Source organism: Diprion similis, chromosome 2, assembly GCF_021155765.1.
Source record: "Diprion similis isolate iyDipSimi1 chromosome 2, iyDipSimi1.1, whole genome shotgun sequence".
Lineage (NCBI taxonomy): Eukaryota > Metazoa > Arthropoda > Insecta > Hymenoptera > Diprionidae > Diprion > Diprion similis.
The window spans coordinates 13,728,883-13,748,104 of NC_060106.1; the positions used below are offsets into that span (position 1 = coordinate 13,728,883).

The following is a 19,222-nucleotide window of genomic DNA, read 5'->3' on the forward strand; positions in this document are numbered from 1 at the left end:
TGGCACCAAAAGTTTTCAAAATTCTGAAAGTAATATCTATCATCTAAAGTTATGTGGAATCGATCATTTGCAACGATTGGATGCATTTTGTTCACCAAAGCCATATGTATATAACTTTTGTTTTACAATGATTTGGAGATATGATTATTCACTCTGGAAAATTATGAAATTCTGAGAAAATCCTTAATTGCTCAGCCACTGGGCTGGACCTCCTGTAGGGGTTCTTTTCTTCAATCTTGCGAGTCTGATTACTTCGGGAAACGTTATATCGCCTTATAACGCTTCTATGTATGCAGTACTGCTGAAGGAGAGGGAATGGAGAAATGGAGGGGAATGTTCACCTAGTTTGCGGACCGTCTTCCGGGTTCGCGGGAGACCTTGAACGTTGTTGAATCGATTCGAGCGTGGGCAAAGTGAGCGAAGAGCCGTTTGACTGACTTTTGCAACGCGACAGGTGTTGTACAGTGATCATTCCGTGACTTAAGACAACTAAATACCTAATATATCTTACGTCAGTTGCTTTTTATTGTTAAGGAAATATGAGGAATATTTCCGGTACCGGGTTATTTTTGATGTTTCAACTTTTCGCATCTACTTTCGCGTGGCCGGTTTTCAACTTTTGGCCTCTCACTCCAAGTCTACCTCTCAACACGTTTGATCTCTTTGACGGCGGTGGTCGCGACGCACGTGGTAAGCAACTATCTTTTTGTCCAATAAACATTTGGAACATGCAAATATTATTTTTTTTGGTTTTGGTAATATTGTAATACCCAAAAGGGTTCGAAATCGCCTCAAAACAGCAGTTCCAAAGTTACAAGGTCCATTACTTTACAGGAGAATGATATAAATGAATTCAATAGTAAGTAGAGATTGATCGATGATTATTGTAAATTTATTCTATCATATAATTACTGTTCAGACTTCTGATGCGTTTAAATTCAGTATTTCTCTTAGTATGTCAGTGTGAATCAGCTGAGAATATGAGGGTCAAGTGTATACAGTAAGCAGAATGTTGCGAAAGTAATTTTTCAATTTTCACATTACTTTATATTCTTGACTTTTAAGTCAGTTGAAATCTGAACGACAGTAAATTCGTAATCACAACGTCAAAATTTTCTTTTTTTTTAGTATTAAATTTTTTTCCCGTACCTGTCGAAGAGGAATGCTTATCCGAAGACAAGCGCAGAGTCGGCATCTGCATGAACACCTACGAGTGTCGCATTCAACAGGGAAAGTCCCACGGCCCCTGCGCCCTTGGTTTTGGAGTTTGCTGTATTTGTAAGTAACCAAAAGTCATCTCGTATCACGTACGTACAATATACATATGTATATCGATGTATGCAGATCCCGCTCAAGCCAATATTTAGCTCTGGAATCATTAGAATATCGAAAAACAAGCAACAGAATGATAAATAGCGGTAAATAACTAAGACTGAAAGTTGCTAAACTTGTTTCTAAGATAAATATCGAGACATCAAACTAGTCAATCAATGCTCAGCTTTATTGACTGTTACAAATACAGTTACACTATCCTTACAGTAAATATATGGATATAAATAAGTATTAGTTTGTTTCACCTTTTTGGCTCTGAAACTGTTTTATTGTCGAATTCATCGTACAGCCCTGTCGCGAACGGTATCTTGTGTTACTGTACAAGTTCACGAGAGAGCTTGAATTTTTTCATAATTTTTTCGACCTTTTAGGGCTTGATGAAGCTGGCTATCTTTTCGTAATAAATATTGGTAGCAAAGGACACTACTTTAATATAACAATCGCTACTTTAACGATGTCACCAATTTATATACGTTCGTTTGCTATTTTACAATGTAAAGCCCCTTTCCTCAAGTACTCTTTTATGTTATAGTTACAACAAGCTGTGACGAAGAGGTTCAGAATAATTTAACCTACGTCACAAGCCCGGGATTCCCGAACTTGATTAACCAGTCAATGAACTGTTCGTTGACCGTTAAAAAGATAGATCCTCAAGTCAGCCAGCTACGGATCGATTTTTTACACTTCAATATCGTAAGGAACTATTTTATAACTACTAACCTACCACAAGAATATTCTTCTTGTTTATGAAACTAAAACAAACCCTTCATGGCATACTTAATGATTTTCAGGGCCAGCCCAACCGGAGAACCGGTATCTGTGACGCAGACATAATGGAAATCCGGACCGGCATCGGAAGCCTGAATCTCTGCGGTTGGAACAGCGGTCAACATAGTGAGAACCTTTTATTATTCCATTTCTGTAGGCGTGGATACCGACATATTCGCTGAAATTCCATCCAGATATGAGGATATGCGTTAAAGAATTGCGTCGGTTTGATCGTGGGTGTATGGATACAATTTGACTGAGAGGTGTATCGCATGCAAATATGATTACGCAGATTATTTCACCCACATAAACGTCAGCTCAGTTTCAAGAACGAGCACAATTTTTTTTTATTCCAAAAAAAGATGTGCTGTAGCAGCCAACGTTTCACTGGTTCGATGAATAAAAAGGAGCACAGATGTCACCGTTCCGAAAACCAGCCCATCGGGATTTTGTTCGGTTTTCTTCCTCTCACAATCCTACATGTAAAACTTGACGTGAACGAAATTCAATCGGGGCTTTGGTATGTTTTTTGGTACCAGATGCATGTGATGATATTGCTAACAATTGGGACTTAATCGACCGGTTTCTAATGTTCTAGAGGACTTTTTTTCACTTCTTTGTCAAACCGACAAAAAAAATTTCGCGTAGAAATATCCAACTAAATTCACGAAATAATAATTAACGAACTTGACACGCTGCACACTGCAATGGCCGATTGAAACTGGTTAACATTGGTGTGCATCGAATTAACCGCTGCAAAGAGAATTATTTTTAGACGACATGGTGCCGTGTGTTCCATTGACGAGCCGTAACCGTGTCAGATTTAACATCCAATATTCCACGTTCAACGTTTTGCGTGCTTACTGTGACCTATATATGTGCACAAGCTCGTCAACACCAAGTGTAAACCATCTCATTCCCCAAGGAAAAGAGTCGTTAGCCTCGTCGTTAGCTTGATATTTCTTATCGATTAGTTGACAAATCGTGTTGACGGGACTAAATACCATTCCAGCATAGCAGAGTTGAGCGTTTTGGAATAAAGTTAACTGCCAGTTAAAGCAAAGAAAAAAGCCATTAGCCTGATATTTTCGAATAGCCGTTTGAAAAACATTCAAAAATCATAAATAATTATCATAAATAGACCTCTTTAATACTCTCTTGATGTCAGTTTCTGTTTTGTCTCACGATTATAGTTATCAGAAGTGCCGATGTTTATTTGAATGAGTTTGAAGAGGTTTCACAGCAACTTGCTGCGATGACTTTCAACTGTGCTATTCGAATATCTATAATGCCAAGGTGTCTACAGCTCCCTCCTAACAATTATTCACCCTTCTAAGTTTACGTCGACGTCGACGATGGGCCGATAACGTTGGACTTCCGACTACCATCTTCGCTGGAGTCAAGGATGTGGGAGATGCGGATCACACAGGTTGGCTTCGAGCAAAGGGCTCCCGCCGGATGTCTCCAGTACCACGACACTCCCACAGGGACGTTGCGCACTCTAAACTACCTACCCAACGGGCGGTACCTGGCTGGCCAAGATCATCTTCTGTGCGTCCGTCAGGAGCGAGGCATGTGCAGCATTGCCTATTCTCCATGTACGACGGACTCCTTCCGCATCGGTCCTCCTCGGTCAACCGAACCTGCATCAAATATGGGGGGACTGGAGGATCAGATGGCGCAAGGCGAAGGTTCTGGAACTGGTGTTCCCGGTTTTGGAAGCGCATCGCGATGCAGAGATCGCGTATTGATTCCTTGCGACTTTGAAGAATTTATCACGGTGAGCTTCATTGAGCAATTATCTTGGAGTCAAGATCTGAGTTGAACTTTCTGAATGAAATTGGTGACTTCAATATTATGTGTGCGACATTTACCTTACACCTATCACCTTCGAAAGAGCAACGTATACTTGCCTTCTACTCTCTTCAGTAAATAACTCAGGATGCACTGCTCAATTTATATATTCAGCTTGTTTCATTTTTCAGCCTGGTAACGATGGTGCTGGTATTTGCGATCTGGAGCACTGTGGAAATTCGTTGTGCAACCAGGGTGAGTTGGACGCAGAGGGAAACTGTCGAGTGGAAACATCAGCGACACCATTTCACATCCGAATAGCTTTTGGTCCCGGCGAGGACAACGGTCTCTCGTCCGATAACAACGTGGGCATGTGTCTAAACTACGAGCAGCTGCCATGTGGGCCTTAATTAGTCGAATGAAGTCTACAGAAAAGTAGTTTGCATCTTGTCAGGACATGAAAATTGGACGCTAATGACTGATATTTACAAAATTTCTTTTGATGAATATACATATTTATTTATTGATTTACTTATTCTTGTGAATATTTATTTTAATTCATTCCTCAATGCACACCATTCAAAATGAAACGCAGTATTCGAAATTCATTATTGTCGGGTATAGCAATTAATATACACAAATTCATTGACATATTTCTACGGAAAACGATGAAATCTTCAGCACTGGGTGCAAGAGATCCACCATATTTTTTTCGATGCTCACGGGATGGAAAAAACAACACTTGCAGAAATTGCAAGTGTAGAATGCGACAGAGTTTCTGTGCTGCTCCGATAGTAACTAGTCGCTATCTCGATAGCAATTTGTGAGAATGGCGAAGGTAAACCATAGTTTTAAGTTAGTAGAGGCATCGAATCGGAATTGAAAAGGATAGATGGAACAATTAAGTCGCTTTTTCACGGCTGTGACTCCGATGACATTCAGAATATCTGCTGTAAAATCTATAACGTCCAATTGGTGAGAAGAGAAATCTGCTAATCGATTGCGAAACATAAGGGTTTTGAGTCCAAAAAACCGTGGCTAATCCCGTTGCATTTGTTCGGTCTATTGTTGGATGCTTTTGTGATGTAAAAATGACTTGATAAAGACTTTGTCCACGTAATTTTAGAAGTAAACTTTATTGCACGCGGTACTGAGTCGCTGCGAGATAATGATCACGGTGACAGCAGTGAAACCGGATAATTTTTCCGTATTTCCTGAATCATTGGTCCTTGCCTGTTCAGGTCGTCTGTTTCACATTCCTAAGTATCTTTGTGGTCCAGAAAAGCTCGTAATGATCAATTTGAAGGCAGAACATTTTTGCCACCATGAATTGCGGAGAAAGCAAGAATCGTTCATTTAGATTGTGCCAGCACAGTAAATACCGACTTTAAAGGATAATGAATTTTAATTCTTTATACCCAATGTCAGTATAATTTTGCAACAGGTATCAATCGCGCATGTTTTGCAGTCGCTGTGACGAGTGCGTCAAAACTGAGGACCAGAAAACGAGACATATTCCCCGTATCTTCAGAGTTGTTGCCCTGACAACGATGTGAACGACTTTTTGGGTACCTTCGAGTGCAGTAAGTCTGTGGAAGAGCATTTCAATCGATTGAGTGACTGAATAATGCTTAATAGGAATCTGAGAAATTGCAAGGCTAACAGCATTAGAATTTTTCATTTCAAACATTTTGGGAAATGCTGGTAACGATTCTTTCATGCAATATTCCGACGTGGTTTGTAGGTAAAGAAAGTTACAGCCGAAAAACTGATGATTTTGTTCGTCATTTCTCTGCTGTTCGTCCGACGCTCTTTTTCATGTGTTTTCTGAGATCCTGGGGGTCCATTTAGTCTAGAGATGGTCATGCAAATCGATTCCGAGTCGAAAAATTTTCGGCTCCGAAAATGAGCAAAAAAGTAAGGCTAACCCCTTTGGATTTTTGGCGAAAAATTCGACGATTCTGGGAAGTGCTGCAATGAATTTTCGCATGCCCTATTCCGACGTAATTTTGCGAGAGAAATCGATTAAGCGCAGTCCCAATACGCTGCGAGCGATAGCTGAAAAGTTACAGCCGAAAAACTGATGATTTTGTTCGTCATTTCTCTGCTGTTCGTCCGACGCTCTTTTTCATGTGTTTTCTAAGTTCCTGGGGGTCCATTTAGTTTAGAGATGGTCATACAAATCGATTCCGAGTCGAAAAATTTTCGGCTCCGAAAACGAGCAAAAAAGTAAGGCTAACCCCTTTGGATTTTTGGCGAAAAATTCGACGATTCTGGAAAGTGCTGCAATGAATTTTTGCATGCCCTATTCCGACGTAATTTTGCGAGAGAAATCGATTAAGCGCAGTCCCAATACGCTGCGAGCGATAGCTGAAAAGTTACAGCCGAAAAACTGATGATTTTGTTCGTCATTTCTCTGCTGTTCGTCCGACGCTCTTTTTCATGTGTTTTCCGAGTTCCTGGGGGTCCATTTAGTCTAGAGATGGTCATACAAATCGATTCCGAGTCGAAAAATTTTCGGCTCCGAAAATGAGCAAAAAAGTAAGGCTAACCCCTTTGGATTTTTGGCAAAAAATTCGACGATTCTGGAAAGTGCTGCAATGAATTTTTGCATGCCCTATTCCGACGTAATTTTGCGAGAGAAATCGATTGAGCGCAGTCCCAATACGCTGCGAGCGATAGCTGAAAAGTTACAGCCGAAAAACTGATGATTTTGTTCGTCATTTCTCTGCTGTTCGTCCGACGCTCTTTTTCATGTGTTTTCTGAGTTCCTGGGGGTCCATTTAGTCTAGAGATGGTCATACAAATCGATTCCGAGTCGAAAAATTTTCGGCTCCGAAAATGAGCAAAAAAGTAAGGCTAACCCCTTTGGATTTTTAGCAAAAAATTCGACGATTCTGGAAAGTGCTGCAATGAATTTTTGCATGCCCTATTCCGACGTAATTTTGCGAGAGAAATCAATTGAGCGCAGTCCCAATACGCTGCGAGCGATATCTGAAAAGTTACAGCCGAAAAACTGATGATTTTGTTCGTCATTTCTCTGCTGTTCGTCCGACGCTCTTTTTCATGTGTTTTCTGAGTTCCTGGGGGTCCATTTAGTCTAGGGATGGTCATACAAATCGATTCCGAGTCGAAAAATTTTCGGCTCCGAAAATGAGCAAAAAAGTAAGGCTAACCCCTTTGGATTTTTGGCGAAAAATTCGACGATTCTGGAAAGTGCTGCAATGAATTTTTGCATGCCCTATTCCGATGTAATTTTGCGAGAGAAATCGATTGAGCGCAGTCCCAATACGCTGCGAGCGATAGCTGAAAAGTTACAGCCGAAAAACTGATGATTTTGTTCGTCATTTCTCTGCTGTTCGTCCGACGCTCTTTTTCATGTGTTTTTTGAGTTCCTGGGGGTCCATTTAGTCTAGAGATGGTCATACAAATCGATTCCGAGTCGAAAAATTTTCGGCTCCGAAAATGAGCAAAAAAGTAAGGCTAACCCCTTTGGATTTTTGGCGAAAAATTCGACGATTCTGGAAAGTGCTGCAATGAATTTTTGCATACCCTATTCCGACGTAATTTTGCGAGAGAAATCGATTAAGCGCAGTCCCAATACGCTGCGAGCGATAGCTGAAAAGTTACAGCCAAAAAACTGATGATTTTGTTCGTCATTTCTCTGCTGTTCGTCCGACGCTCTTTTTCATGTGTTTTCTGAGTTCCTGGGGGTCCATTTAGTCTAGAGATGGTCATACAAATCGATTCCGAGTCGAAAAATTTTCGGCTCCGAAAACGAGCAAAAAAGTAAGGCTAACCCCTTTGGATTTTTGGCGAAAAATTCGACGATTCTGGAAAGTGCTGCAATGAATTTTTGCATGCCCTATTCCGACGTAATTTTGCGAGAGAAATCGATTGAGCGCAGTCCCAATACGCTGCGAGCGATAGCTGAAAAGTGACAGCCGAAAAACTGATGATTTTGTTCGTCATTTCTCTGCTGTTCGACCGACGCTCTTTTTCATGTGTTTTCTGAGTTCCTGGGGGTCCATTTAGTCTAGAGATGGTCATACAAATCGATTCCGAGTCGAAAAATTTTCGGCTCCGAAAACGAGCAAAAAAGTAAGGCTAACCCCTTTGGATTTTTGGCGAAAAATTCGACGATTCTGGAAAGTGCTGCCATGAATTTTTGCATGCCCTATTCCGACGTAATTTTGCGAGAGAAATCGATTAAGCGCAGTCCCAATACGCTGCGAGCGATAGCTGCAAAGTTACAGCCGAAAAACTGATGATTTTGTTCGTCATTTCTCTGCTGTTCGTCCGACGCTCTTTTTCATGTGTTTTCCGAGTTCCTGGGGGTCCATTTAGTCTAGAGATGGTCATACAAATCGATTCCGAGTCGAAAAATTTTCGGCTCCGAAAATGAGCAAAAAAGTAAGGCTAACCCCTTTGGATTTTTGGCGGAAAATTCGACGATTCTGGAAAGTGCTGCAATGAATTTTTGCATGCCCTATTCCGACGTAATTTTGCGAGAGAAATCGATTGAGCGCAGTCCCAATACGCTGCGAGCGATAGCTGAAAAGTTACAGCCGAAAAACTGATGATTTTGTTCGTCATTTCTCTGCTGTTCGTCCGACGCTCTTTTTCATGTGTTTTCTGAGTTCCTGGGGGTCCATTTAGTCTAGAGATGGTCATACAGATCGATTCCGAGTCGAAAAATTTTCGGCTCCGAAAATGAGCAAAAAAGTAAGGCTAACCCCTTTGGATTTTTGGCAAAAAATTCGACGATTCTGGAAAGTGCTGCAATGAATTTTTGCATGCCCTATTCCGACGTAATTTTGCGAGAGAAATCGATTGAGCGCAGTCCCAATACGCTGCGAGCGATAGCTGAAAAGTTACAGCCGAAAAACTGATGATTTTGTTCGTCATTTCTCTGCTGTTCGTCCGACGCTCTTTTTCATGTGTTTTCTGAGTTCCTGGGGGTCCATTTAGTCTAGAGATGGTCATACAAATCGATTCCGAGTCGAAAAATTTTCGGCTCCGAAAATGAGCAAAAAAGTAAGGCTAACCCCTTTGGATTTTTGGCAAAAAATTCGACGATTCTGGAAAGTGCTGCAATGAATTTTTGCATGCCCTATTCCGACGTAATTTTGCGAGAGAAATCGATTGAGCGCAGTCCCAATACGCTGCGAGCGATAGCTGAAAAGTTACAGCCGAAAAACTGATGATTTTGTTCGTCATTTCTCTGCTGTTCGTCCGACGCTCTTTTTCATGTGTTTTCTGAGTTCCTGGGGGTCCATTTAGTCTAGAGATGGTCATACAAATCGATTCCGAGTCGAAAAATTTTCGGCTCCGAAAACGAGCAAAAAAGTAAGGCTAACCCCTTTGGATTTTTGGCGGAAAATTCGACGATTCTGGAAAGTGCTGCAATGAATTTTTGCATGCCCTATTCCGACGTAATTTTGCGAGAGAAATCGATTGAGCGCAGTCCCAATACGCTGCGAGAGATAGCTGGAAAGTTACAGCCGAAAAACTGATGATTTTGTTCGTCATTTCTCTGCTGTTCGTCCGACGCTCTTTTTCATGTGTTTTCTGAGTTCCTGGGGGTCCATTTAGTCTAGAGATGGTCATACAAATCAATTCCGAGTCGAAAAATTTTCGGCTCCGAAAACGAGCAAAAAAGTAAGGCTAACCCCTTTGGATTTTTGGCGAAAAATTCGACGATTCTGGAAAGTGCTGCAATGAATTTTTGCATGCCCTATTCCGACGTAATTTTGCGAGAGAAATCGATTAAGCGCAGTCCCAATACGCTGCGAGCGATAGCTGAAAAGTTACAGCCGAAAAACTGATGATTTTGTTCGTCGTTTCTCTGCTGTTCGTCCGACGCTCTTTTTCATGTGTTTTCCGAGTTCCTGGGGGTCCATTTAGTCTAGAGATGGTCATACAAATCGATTCCGAGTCGAAAAATTTTCGGCTCCGAAAACGAGCAAAAAAGTAAGGCTAACCCCTTTGGATTTTTGGCGAAAAATTCGACCATTCTGGAAAGTGCTGCAATGAATTTTTGCATGCCCTATTCCGACGTAATTTTGCGAGAGAAATCGATTGAGCGCAGTCCCAATACGCTGCGAGCGATAGCTGAAAAGTTACAGCCGAAAAACTGATGATTTTGTTCGTCATTTCTCTGCTGTTCGTCCGACGCTCTTTTTCATGTGTTTTCTGAGTTCCTGAGGGTCCATTTAGTCTAGAGATGGTCATACAAATCGATTCCGAGTCGAAAAATTTTCGGCTCCGAAAACGAGCAAAAAAGTAAGGCTAACCCCTTTGGATTTTTGGCGAAAAATTCGACGATTCTGGAAAGTGCTGCAATGAATTTTTGCATGCCCTATTCCGACGTAATTTTGCGAGAGAAATCGATTAAGCGCAGTCCCAATACGCTGCGAGCGAGAGCTGAAAAGTTACAGCCGAAAAACTGATGATTTTGTTCGTCATTTCTCTGCTGTTCGTCCGACGCTCTTTTCAATGTGTTTTCCGAGTTCCTGGGGGTCCATTTAGTCTAGAGATGGTCATACAAATCGATTCCGAGTCGAAAAATTTTCGGCTCCGAAAATGAGCAAAAAAGTAAGGCTAACCCCTTTGGATTTTTGGCGAAAAATTCGACGATTCTGGAAAGTGCTGCAATGAATTTTTGCATGCCCTATTCCGACGTAATTTTGCGAGAGAAATCGATTGAGCGCAGTCCCAATACGCTGCGAGCGATAGCTGAAAAGTTACAGCCTAAAAACTGATGATTTTGTTCGTCATTTCTCTGCTGTTCGTCCGACGCTCTTTTTCATGTGTTTTCCGAGTTCCTGGGGGTCCATTTAGTCTAGAGATGGTCATACAAATCGATTCCGAGTCGAAAAATTTTCGGCTCCGAAAATGAGCAAAAAAGTAAGGCTAACCCCTTTGGATTTTTGGCGAAAAATTCGACGATTTTGGAAAGTGCTGCAATGAATTTTTGCATGCCCTATTCCGACGTAAGTTTGCGAGAGAAATCGATTGAGCGCAGTCCCAATACGCTGCGAGCGATAGCTGAAAAGTTACAGCCGAAAAACTGATGATTTTGTTCGTCATTTCTCTGCTGTTCGTCCGACGCTCTTCTTCATGTGTTTTCTGAGTTCCTGGGGGTCCATTTAGTCTAGAGATGGTCATACAAATCGATTCCGAGTCGAAAAATTTTCGGCTCCGAAAATGAGCAAAAAAGTAAGGCTAACCCCTTTGGATTTTTGGCAAAAAATTCGACGATTCTGGAAAGTGCTGCAATGAATTTTTGCATGCCCTATTCCGACGTAATTTTGCGAGAGAAATCGATTGAGCGCAGTCCCAATACGCTGCGAGCGATAGCTGAAAAGTTACAGCCGAAAAACTGATGATTTTGTTCGTCATTTCTCTGCTGTTCGTCCGACGCTCTTTTTCATGTGTTTTCTGAGTTCCTGGGGGTCCATTTAGTCTAGAGATGGTCATACAAATCGATTCCGAGTCGAAAAATTTTCGGCTCCGAAAACGAGCAAAAAAGTAAGGCTAACCCCTTTGGATTTTTGGCGGAAAATTCGACGATTCTGGAAAGTGCTGCAATGAATTTTTGCATGCCCTATTCCGACGTAATTTTGCGAGAGAAATCGATTGAGCGCAGTCCCAATACGCTGCGAGAGATAGCTGGAAAGTTACAGCCGAAAAACTGATGATTTTGTTCGTCATTTCTCTGCTGTTCGTCCGACGCTCTTTTTCATGTGTTTTCTGAGTTCCTGGGGGTCCATTTAGTCTAGAGATGGTCATACAAATCAATTCCGAGTCGAAAAATTTTCGGCTCCGAAAACGAACAAAAAAGTAAGGCTAACCCCTTTGGATTTTTGGCGAAAAATTCGACGATTCTGGAAAGTGCTGCAATGAATTTTTGCATGCCCTATTCCGACGTAATTTTGCGAGAGAAATCGATTAAGCGCAGTCCCAATACGCTGCGAGCGATAGCTGAAAAGTTACAGCCGAAAAACTGATGATTTTGTTCGTCATTTCTCTGCTGTTCGTCCGACGCTCTTTTTCATGTGTTTTCCGAGTTCCTGGGGGTCCATTTAGTCTAGAGATGGTCATACAAATCGATTCCGAGTCGAAAAATTTTCGGCTCCGAAAACGAGCAAAAAAGTAAGGCTAACCCCTTTGGATTTTTGGCGAAAAATTCGACCATTCTGGAAAGTGCTGCAATGAATTTTTGCATGCCCTATTCCGACGTAATTTTGCGAGAGAAATCGATTGAGCGCAGTCCCAATACGCTGCGAGCGATAGCTGAAAAGTTACAGCCGAAAAACTGATGATTTTGTTCGTCATTTCTCTGCTGTTCGTCCGACGCTCTTTTTCATGTGTTTTCTGAGTTCCTGAGGGTCCATTTAGTCTAGAGATGGTCATACAAATCGATTCCGAGTCGAAAAATTTTCGGCTCCGAAAACGAGCAAAAAAGTAAGGCTAACCCCTTTGGATTTTTGGCGAAAAATTCGACGATTCTGGAAAGTGCTGCAATGAATTTTTGCATGCCCTATTCCGACGTAATTTTGCGAGAGAAATCGATTAAGCGCAGTCCCAATACGCTGCGAGCGAGAGCTGAAAAGTTACAGCCGAAAAACTGATGATTTTGTTCGTCATTTCTCTGCTGTTCGTCCGACGCTCTTTTCAATGTGTTTTCCGAGTTCCTGGGGGTCCATTTAGTCTAGAGATGGTCATACAAATCGATTCCGAGTCGAAAAATTTTCGGCTCCGAAAATGAGCAAAAAAGTAAGGCTAACCCCTTTGGATTTTTGGCGAAAAATTCGACGATTCTGGAAAGTGCTGCAATGAATTTTTGCATGCCCTATTCCGACGTAATTTTGCGAGAGAAATCGATTGAGCGCAGTCCCAATACGCTGCGAGCGATAGCTGAAAAGTTACAGCCGAAAAACTGATGATTTTGTTCGTCATTTCTCTGCTGTTCGTCCGACGCTCTTTTTCATGTGTTTTCCGAGTTCCTGGGGGTCCATTTAGTCTAGAGATGGTCATACAAATCGATTCCGAGTCGAAAAATTTTCGGCTCCGAAAATGAGCAAAAAAGTAAGGCTAACCCCTTTGGATTTTTGGCGAAAATTTCGACGATTTTGGAAAGTGCTGCAATGAATTTTTGCATGCCCTATTCCGACGTAAGTTTGCGAGAGAAATCGATTGAGCGCAGTCCCAATACGCTGCGAGCGATAGCTGAAAAGTTACAGCCGAAAAACTGATGATTTTGTTCGTCATTTCTCTGCTGTTCGTCCGACGCTCTTCTTCATGTGTTTTCTGAGTTCCTGGGGGTCCATTTAGTCTAGAGATGGTCATACAAATCGATTCCGAGTCGAAAAATTTTCGGCTCCGAAAATGAGCAAAAAAGTAAGGCTAACCCCTTTGGATTTTTGGCAAAAAATTCGACGATTCTGGAAAGTGCTGCAATGAATTTTTGCATGCCCTATTCCGACGTAATTTTGCGAGAGAAATCGATTGAGCGCAGTCCCAATACGCTGCGAGCGATAGCTGAAAAGTTACAGCCGAAAAACTGATGATTTTGTTCGTCATTTCTCTGCTGTTCGTCCGACGCTCTTTTTCATGTGTTTTCTGAGTTCCTGGGGGTCCATTTAGTCTAGAGATGGTCATACAAATCGATTCCGAGTCGAAAAATTTTCGGCTCCGAAAACGAGCAAAAAAGTAAGGCTAACCCCTTTGAATTTTTGGCGGAAAATTCGACGATTCTGGAAAGTGCTGCAATGAATTTTTGCATGCCCTATTCCGACGTAATTTTGCGAGAGAAATCGATTGAGCGCAGTCCCAATACGCTGCGAGAGATAGCTGAAAAGTTACAGCCGAAAAACTGATGATTTTGTTCGTCATTTCTCTGCTGTTCGTCCGACGCTCTTTTTCATGTGTTTTCTGAGTTCCTGGGGGTCCATTTAGTCTAGAGATGGTCATACAAATCGATTCCGAGTCGAAAAATTTTCGGCTCCGAAAATGAGCAAAAAAGTAAGGCTAACCCCTTTGGATTTCTGGCGAAAAATTCGACGATTCTGGAAAGTGCTGCAATGAATTTTTGCATGCCCTATTCCGACGTAATTTTGCGAGAGGAATCGATTGAGCGCAGTCTCAATACGCTGCGAGCGATAGCTGAAAAGTTACAGCCGAAAAACTGATGATTTTGTTCGTCATTTCTCTGCTGTTCGTCCGACGCTCTTTTTCATGTGTTTTCCGAGTTCCTGGGGGTCCATTTAGTCTAGAGATGGTCATACAAATCGATTCCGAGTCGAAAAATTTTCGGCTCCGAAAATGAGCAAAAAAGTAAGGCTAACCCCTTTGGATTTTTGGCGAAAAATTCGACGATTCTGGAAAGTGCTGCAATGAATCTTTGCATGCCCTATTCCGACGTAATTTTGCGAGAGAAATCGATTGAGCGCAGTCCCAATACGCTGCGAGCGATAGCTGAAAAGTTACAGCCGAGAAACTGATGATTTTGTTCGTCATTTCTCTGCTGTTCGTCCAACGCTCTTTTTCATGTGTTTTCCGAGTTCCTGGGGGTCCATTCAGTCTAGAGATGGTCATACAAATCGATTCCGAGTCGAAAAATTTTCGGCTCCGAAAATGAGCAAAAAAGTAGGGCTAACCCCTTTGGATTTTTGGCAAAAAATTCGACGATTCTGGAAAGTGCTGCAATGAATTTTTGCATGCCCTATTCCGACGTAATTTTGCGAGAGAAATCGATTGAGCGCAGTCCCAATACGCTGCGAGCGATAGCTGAAAAGTTACAGCCGAAAAACTGATGATTTTGTTCGTCATTTCTCTGCTGTTCGTCCGACGCTCTTTTACATGTGTTTTCTGAGTTCCTGGGGGTCCATTTAGTCTAGTGATGGTCATACAAATCGATTCCGAGTCGAAAAATTTTCGGCTCCGAAAATGAGCAAAAAAGTAAGGCTAACCCCTTTTTTTTTTTTTTTTTTTTTTTTTGTTATCGCTGGTAAAAATGCTTTATGCACACCCTGAAGTTTCGCGCAAGAAACTCCAGGGTAGTGTGGGACTCGCACCCACTAAAAAACCAGCGGCCACCCTGGTACGGGTAGGGGACTCCCCGGAACCGCACGAGGCATAACCTCGGGGAGCCCCCCGGCACCTTCCGCATTCGTGCGGACCTACCTCTAACGCCTAATTGGGAGTTGCGCCTCCCGTCCCACCCCACTATGTATATATATATATATAGTACACGTCCATACGCATGCACACATTCATACGTTCACACACATGCACACACACACACGCTCGCATATGTATTTCATATCTTAATATATTTTCGCCTTCCTCAATCCACCGATGAAACGTCGGTGGATGCGTCCCTGCCCGATGGTGGATGGTCCCTATTCGGCGCTGTAGCCCGGGCTCCGCTCAGCGGAGCCGCTCAGCGTATGGTGACCCCCACTCAGTGCTCGTGTTACTTTGACCGAGCACCCTACCCACGCGAGTACGAGGTGGTAATGGGTCCGGCGCGGCCGTTCCATCCACCGTCCCAAGGCGCCGGAGGCCGAAGAAGAAGGAGAGGAAGAGGAAGAAGAAGAGGAAGCATGGCCGGGGCGACCCTATTCTACTCCTATTGACTGAAAGGCTAACCCCTTTGGATTTTTGGCGAAAAATTCGACGATTCTGGAAAGTGCTGCAATGAATTTTTGCATGCCCTATTCCGACGTAATTTTGCGAGAGAAATCGATTGAGCGCAGTCCCAATACGCTGCGAGCGATAGCTGAAAAGTTACAGCCGAAAAACTGATGATTTTGTTCGTCATTTCTCTGCTGTTCGTCCGACGCCCTTTTTCATGTGTTTTTTGAGTTCCTGGGGGTCCATTTAGTCTAGAGATGGTCATACAAATCGATTCCGAGTCAAAAAATTTTCGGCTCCGAAAATGAGCAAAAAAGTAAGGCTAACCCCTTTGGATTTTTGGCGAAAAATTCGACGATTCTGGAAAGTGCTGCAATGAATTTTTGCATACCCTATTCCGACGTAATTTTGCGAGAGAAATCGATTAAGCGCAGTCCCAATACGCTGCGAGCGATAGCTGAAAAGTTACAGCCGAGAAACTGATGATTTTGTTCGTCATTTCTCTGCTGTTCGTCCGACGCTCTTTTTCATGTGTTTTCTGAGTTCCTGGGGGTCCATTTAGTCTAGAGATGGTCATACAAATCGATTCCGAGTCGAAAAATTTTCGGCTCCGAAAACGAGCAAAAAAGTAAGGCTAACCCCTTTGGATTTTTGGCGAAAAATTCGACGATTCTGGAAAGTGCTGCAATGAATTTTTGCATGCCCTATTCCGACGTAATTTTGCGAGAGAAATCGATTGAGCGCAGTCCCAATACGCTGCGAGCGATAGCTGAAAAGTTACAGCCGAAAAACTGATGATTTTGTTCGTCATTTTTCTGCTGTTCGTCCGACGCTCTTTTTCATGTGTTTTCCGAGTTCCTGGGGGTCCATTTAGTCTAGAGATGGTCATACAAATCGATTCCGAGTCGAAAAATTTTCGGCTCCGAAAACGAGCAAAAAAGTAAGGCTAACCCCTTTGGATTTTTGGCGAAAAATTCGACGATTCTGGAAAGTGCTGCTATGAATTTTTGCATGCCCTATTCCGACGTAATTTTGCGAGAGAAATCGATTAAGCGCAGTCCCAATACGCTGCGAGCGATAGCTGCAAAGTTACAGCCGAAAAACTGATGATTTTGTTCGTCATTTCTCTGCTGTTCGTCCGACGCTCTTTTTCATGTGTTTTCCGAGTTCCTGGGGGTCCATTTAGTCTAGAGATGGTCATACAAATCGATTCCGAGTCGAAAAATTTTCGGCTCCGAAAATGAGCAAAAAAGTAAGGCTAACCCCTTTGGATTTTTGGCGAAAAATTCGACGATTCTGGAAAGTGCTGCAATGAATTTTTGCATGCCCTATTCCGACGTAATTTTGCGAGAGAAATCGATTGAGCGCAGTCCCAATACGCTGCGAGCGATAGCTGAAAAGTTACAGCCGAAAAACTGATGATTTTGTTCGTCATTTCTCTGCTGTTCGTCCGACGCTCTTTTCCATGTGTTTTCTGAGTTCCTGGGGGTCCATTTAGTCTAGAGATGGTCATACAAATCGATTCCGAGTCGAAAAATTTTCGGCTCCGAAAATGAGCAAAAAAGTAAGGCTAACCCCTTTGGATTTTTGGCAAAGAATTCGACGATTCTGGAAAGTGCTGCAATGAATTTTTGCATGCCCTATTCCGACGTAATTTTGCGAGAGAAATCGATTGAGCGCAGTCCCAATACGCTGCGAGCGATAGCTGAAAAGTTACAGCCGAAAAACTGATGATTTTGTTCGTCATTTCTCTGCTGTTCGTCCGACGCTCTTTTTCATGTGTTTTCTGAGTTCCGGGGGGTCCATTTAGTCTAGAGATGGTCATACAAATCGATTCCGAGTCGAAAAATTTTCGGCTCCGAAAATGAGCAAAAAAGTAAGGCTAACCCCTTTGGATTTTTGGCGAAAAATTCGACGATTCTGGAAAGTGCTGCAATGAATTTTTGCATGCCCTATTCCGACGTAATTTTGCGAGAGAAATCGATTGAGCGCAGTCCCAATACGCTGCGAGCGATAGCTGAAAAGTTACAGCCGAAAAACTGATGATTTTGTTCGTCATTTCTCTGCTGTTCGTCCGACGCTCTTTCTCATGTGTTTTCCGAGTTCCTGGGGGTCCATTTAGTCTAGAGATGGTCATACAAATCGATTCCGAGTCGAAAAATTTTCGGCTCTGAAAAGGAGCAAAAAAGTAAGGCTAACCCCTTTGGATTTTCGGCAAAAAATTCGACGATTCTGGAAAGTGCTGCAATGAATTTTTGCATGCCCTATTTCGACGTAATTTTGCGAGAGAAATCGATTGAGCGCAGTCCCAATACGCTGCGAGCGATAGCTGAAAAGTTACAGCCGAAAAACTGATGATTTTGTTCGTCATTTCTCTGCTGTTCGTCCGACGCTCTTTTCCATGTGTTTTCTGAGTTCCTGGGGGTCCATTTAGTCTAGAGATGGTCATACAAATCGATTCCGAGTCGAAAAATTTTCGGCTCCGAAAATGAGCAAAAAAGTAAGGCTAACCCCTTTGGATTTTTGGCAAAGAATTCGACGATTCTGGAAAGTGCTGCAATGAATTTTTGCATGCCCTATTCCGACGTAATTTTGCGAGAGAAATCGATTGAGCGCAGTCCCAATACGCTGCGAGCGATAGCTGAAAAGTTACAGCCGAAAAACTGATGATTTTGTTCGTCATTTCTCTGCTGTTCGTCCGACGCTCTTTTTCATGTGTTTTCTGAGTTCCGGGGGGTCCATTTAGTCTAGAGATGGTCATACAAATCGATTCCGAGTCGAAAAATTTTCGGCTCCGAAAATGAGCAAAAAAGTAAGGCTAACCCCTTTGGATTTTTGGCGAAAAATTCGACGATTCTGGAAAGTGCTGCAATGAATTTTTGCATGCCCTATTCCGACGTAATTTTGCGAGAGAAATCGATTGAGCGCAGTCCCAATACGCTGCGAGCGATAGCTGAAAAGTTACAGCCGAAAAACTGATGATTTTGTTCGTCATTTCTCTGCTGTTCGTCCGACGCTCTTTCTCATGTGTTTTCCGAGTTCCTGGGGGTCCATTTAGTCTAGAGATGGTCATACAAATCGATTCCGAGTCGAAAAATTTTCGGCTCTGAAAAGGAGCAAAAAAGTAAGGCTAACCCCTTTGGATTTTCGGCAAAAAATTCGACGATTCTGGAAAGTGCTGCAATGAATTTTTGCATGCCCTATTTCGACGTAATTTTGCGAGAGAAATCGATTGAGCGCAGTCCCAATACGCTGCGAGCGATAGCTGAAAAGTTACAGCCGAAAAACTGATGATTTTGTTCGTCATTTCTCTGCTGTTCGTCCGACGCTCTTTCTCATGTGTTTTCCGAGTTCCTGGGGGTCCATTTAGTCTAGAGATGGTCATACAAATCGATTCCGAGTCGAAAAATTTTCGGCTCCGAAAATGAGCAAAAAAGTAAGGCTAACCCCTTTGGATTTCTGGCGAAAAATTCGACGATTCTGGAAAGTGCTGCAATGAATTTTTGCATGCCCTATTCCGACGTAATTTTGCGAGAGGAATCGATTGAGCGCAGTCTCAATACGCTGCGAGCGATAGCTGAAAAGTTACAGCCGAAAAACTGATGATTTTGTTCGTCATTTCTCTGCTGTTCGTCCGACGCTCTTTTTCATGTGTTTTCCGAGTTCCTGGGGGTCCATTTAGTCT

At 42.6% G+C, this 19,222-nt stretch overlaps 1 protein-coding gene across 2 annotated transcripts; it reads left to right on the top strand.

The window, feature by feature from the left end:
- Positions 1–169: 169 nt before the first annotated feature.
- On the top strand, positions 170–4,372 carry LOC124416371. Of its 2 annotated transcripts, XM_046897359.1 has the most exons (7): positions 170–454; positions 535–690; positions 1,129–1,278; positions 1,865–2,025; positions 2,124–2,226; positions 3,438–3,880; positions 4,086–4,372. In XM_046897359.1, exons 2-7 carry the CDS (start codon positions 540–542, stop codon positions 4,302–4,304), a joined length of 1,227 nt encoding a protein of 408 aa, XP_046753315.1. In that variant the 5' UTR covers positions 170–454; positions 535–539; the 3' UTR covers positions 4,305–4,372. The 2 variants fall into 2 exon arrangements, with proteins under 2 accessions (XP_046753315.1, XP_046753314.1); XM_046897358.1 differs by having other exon boundaries at positions 170–690.
- The last annotated feature ends 14,850 nt before the right edge of the window (positions 4,373–19,222 follow it).

Bases quoted from the DNA above. Each gene is read 5' to 3' on its own strand.
- LOC124416371 (XM_046897358.1), top strand. From the start codon at position 540: ATGAGGAATATTTCCGGTACCGGGTTATTTTTGATGTTTCAACTTTTC. The intron at 691-1,128 runs GTAAGCAACTAT...CTTTTTTTTTAG, and splicing joins CGGTGGTCGCGACGCACGTG to TATTAAATTTTTTTCCCGTA. The intron at 2,227-3,437 runs GTGAGAACCTTT...CACCCTTCTAAG, and splicing joins TTGGAACAGCGGTCAACATA to TTTACGTCGACGTCGACGAT.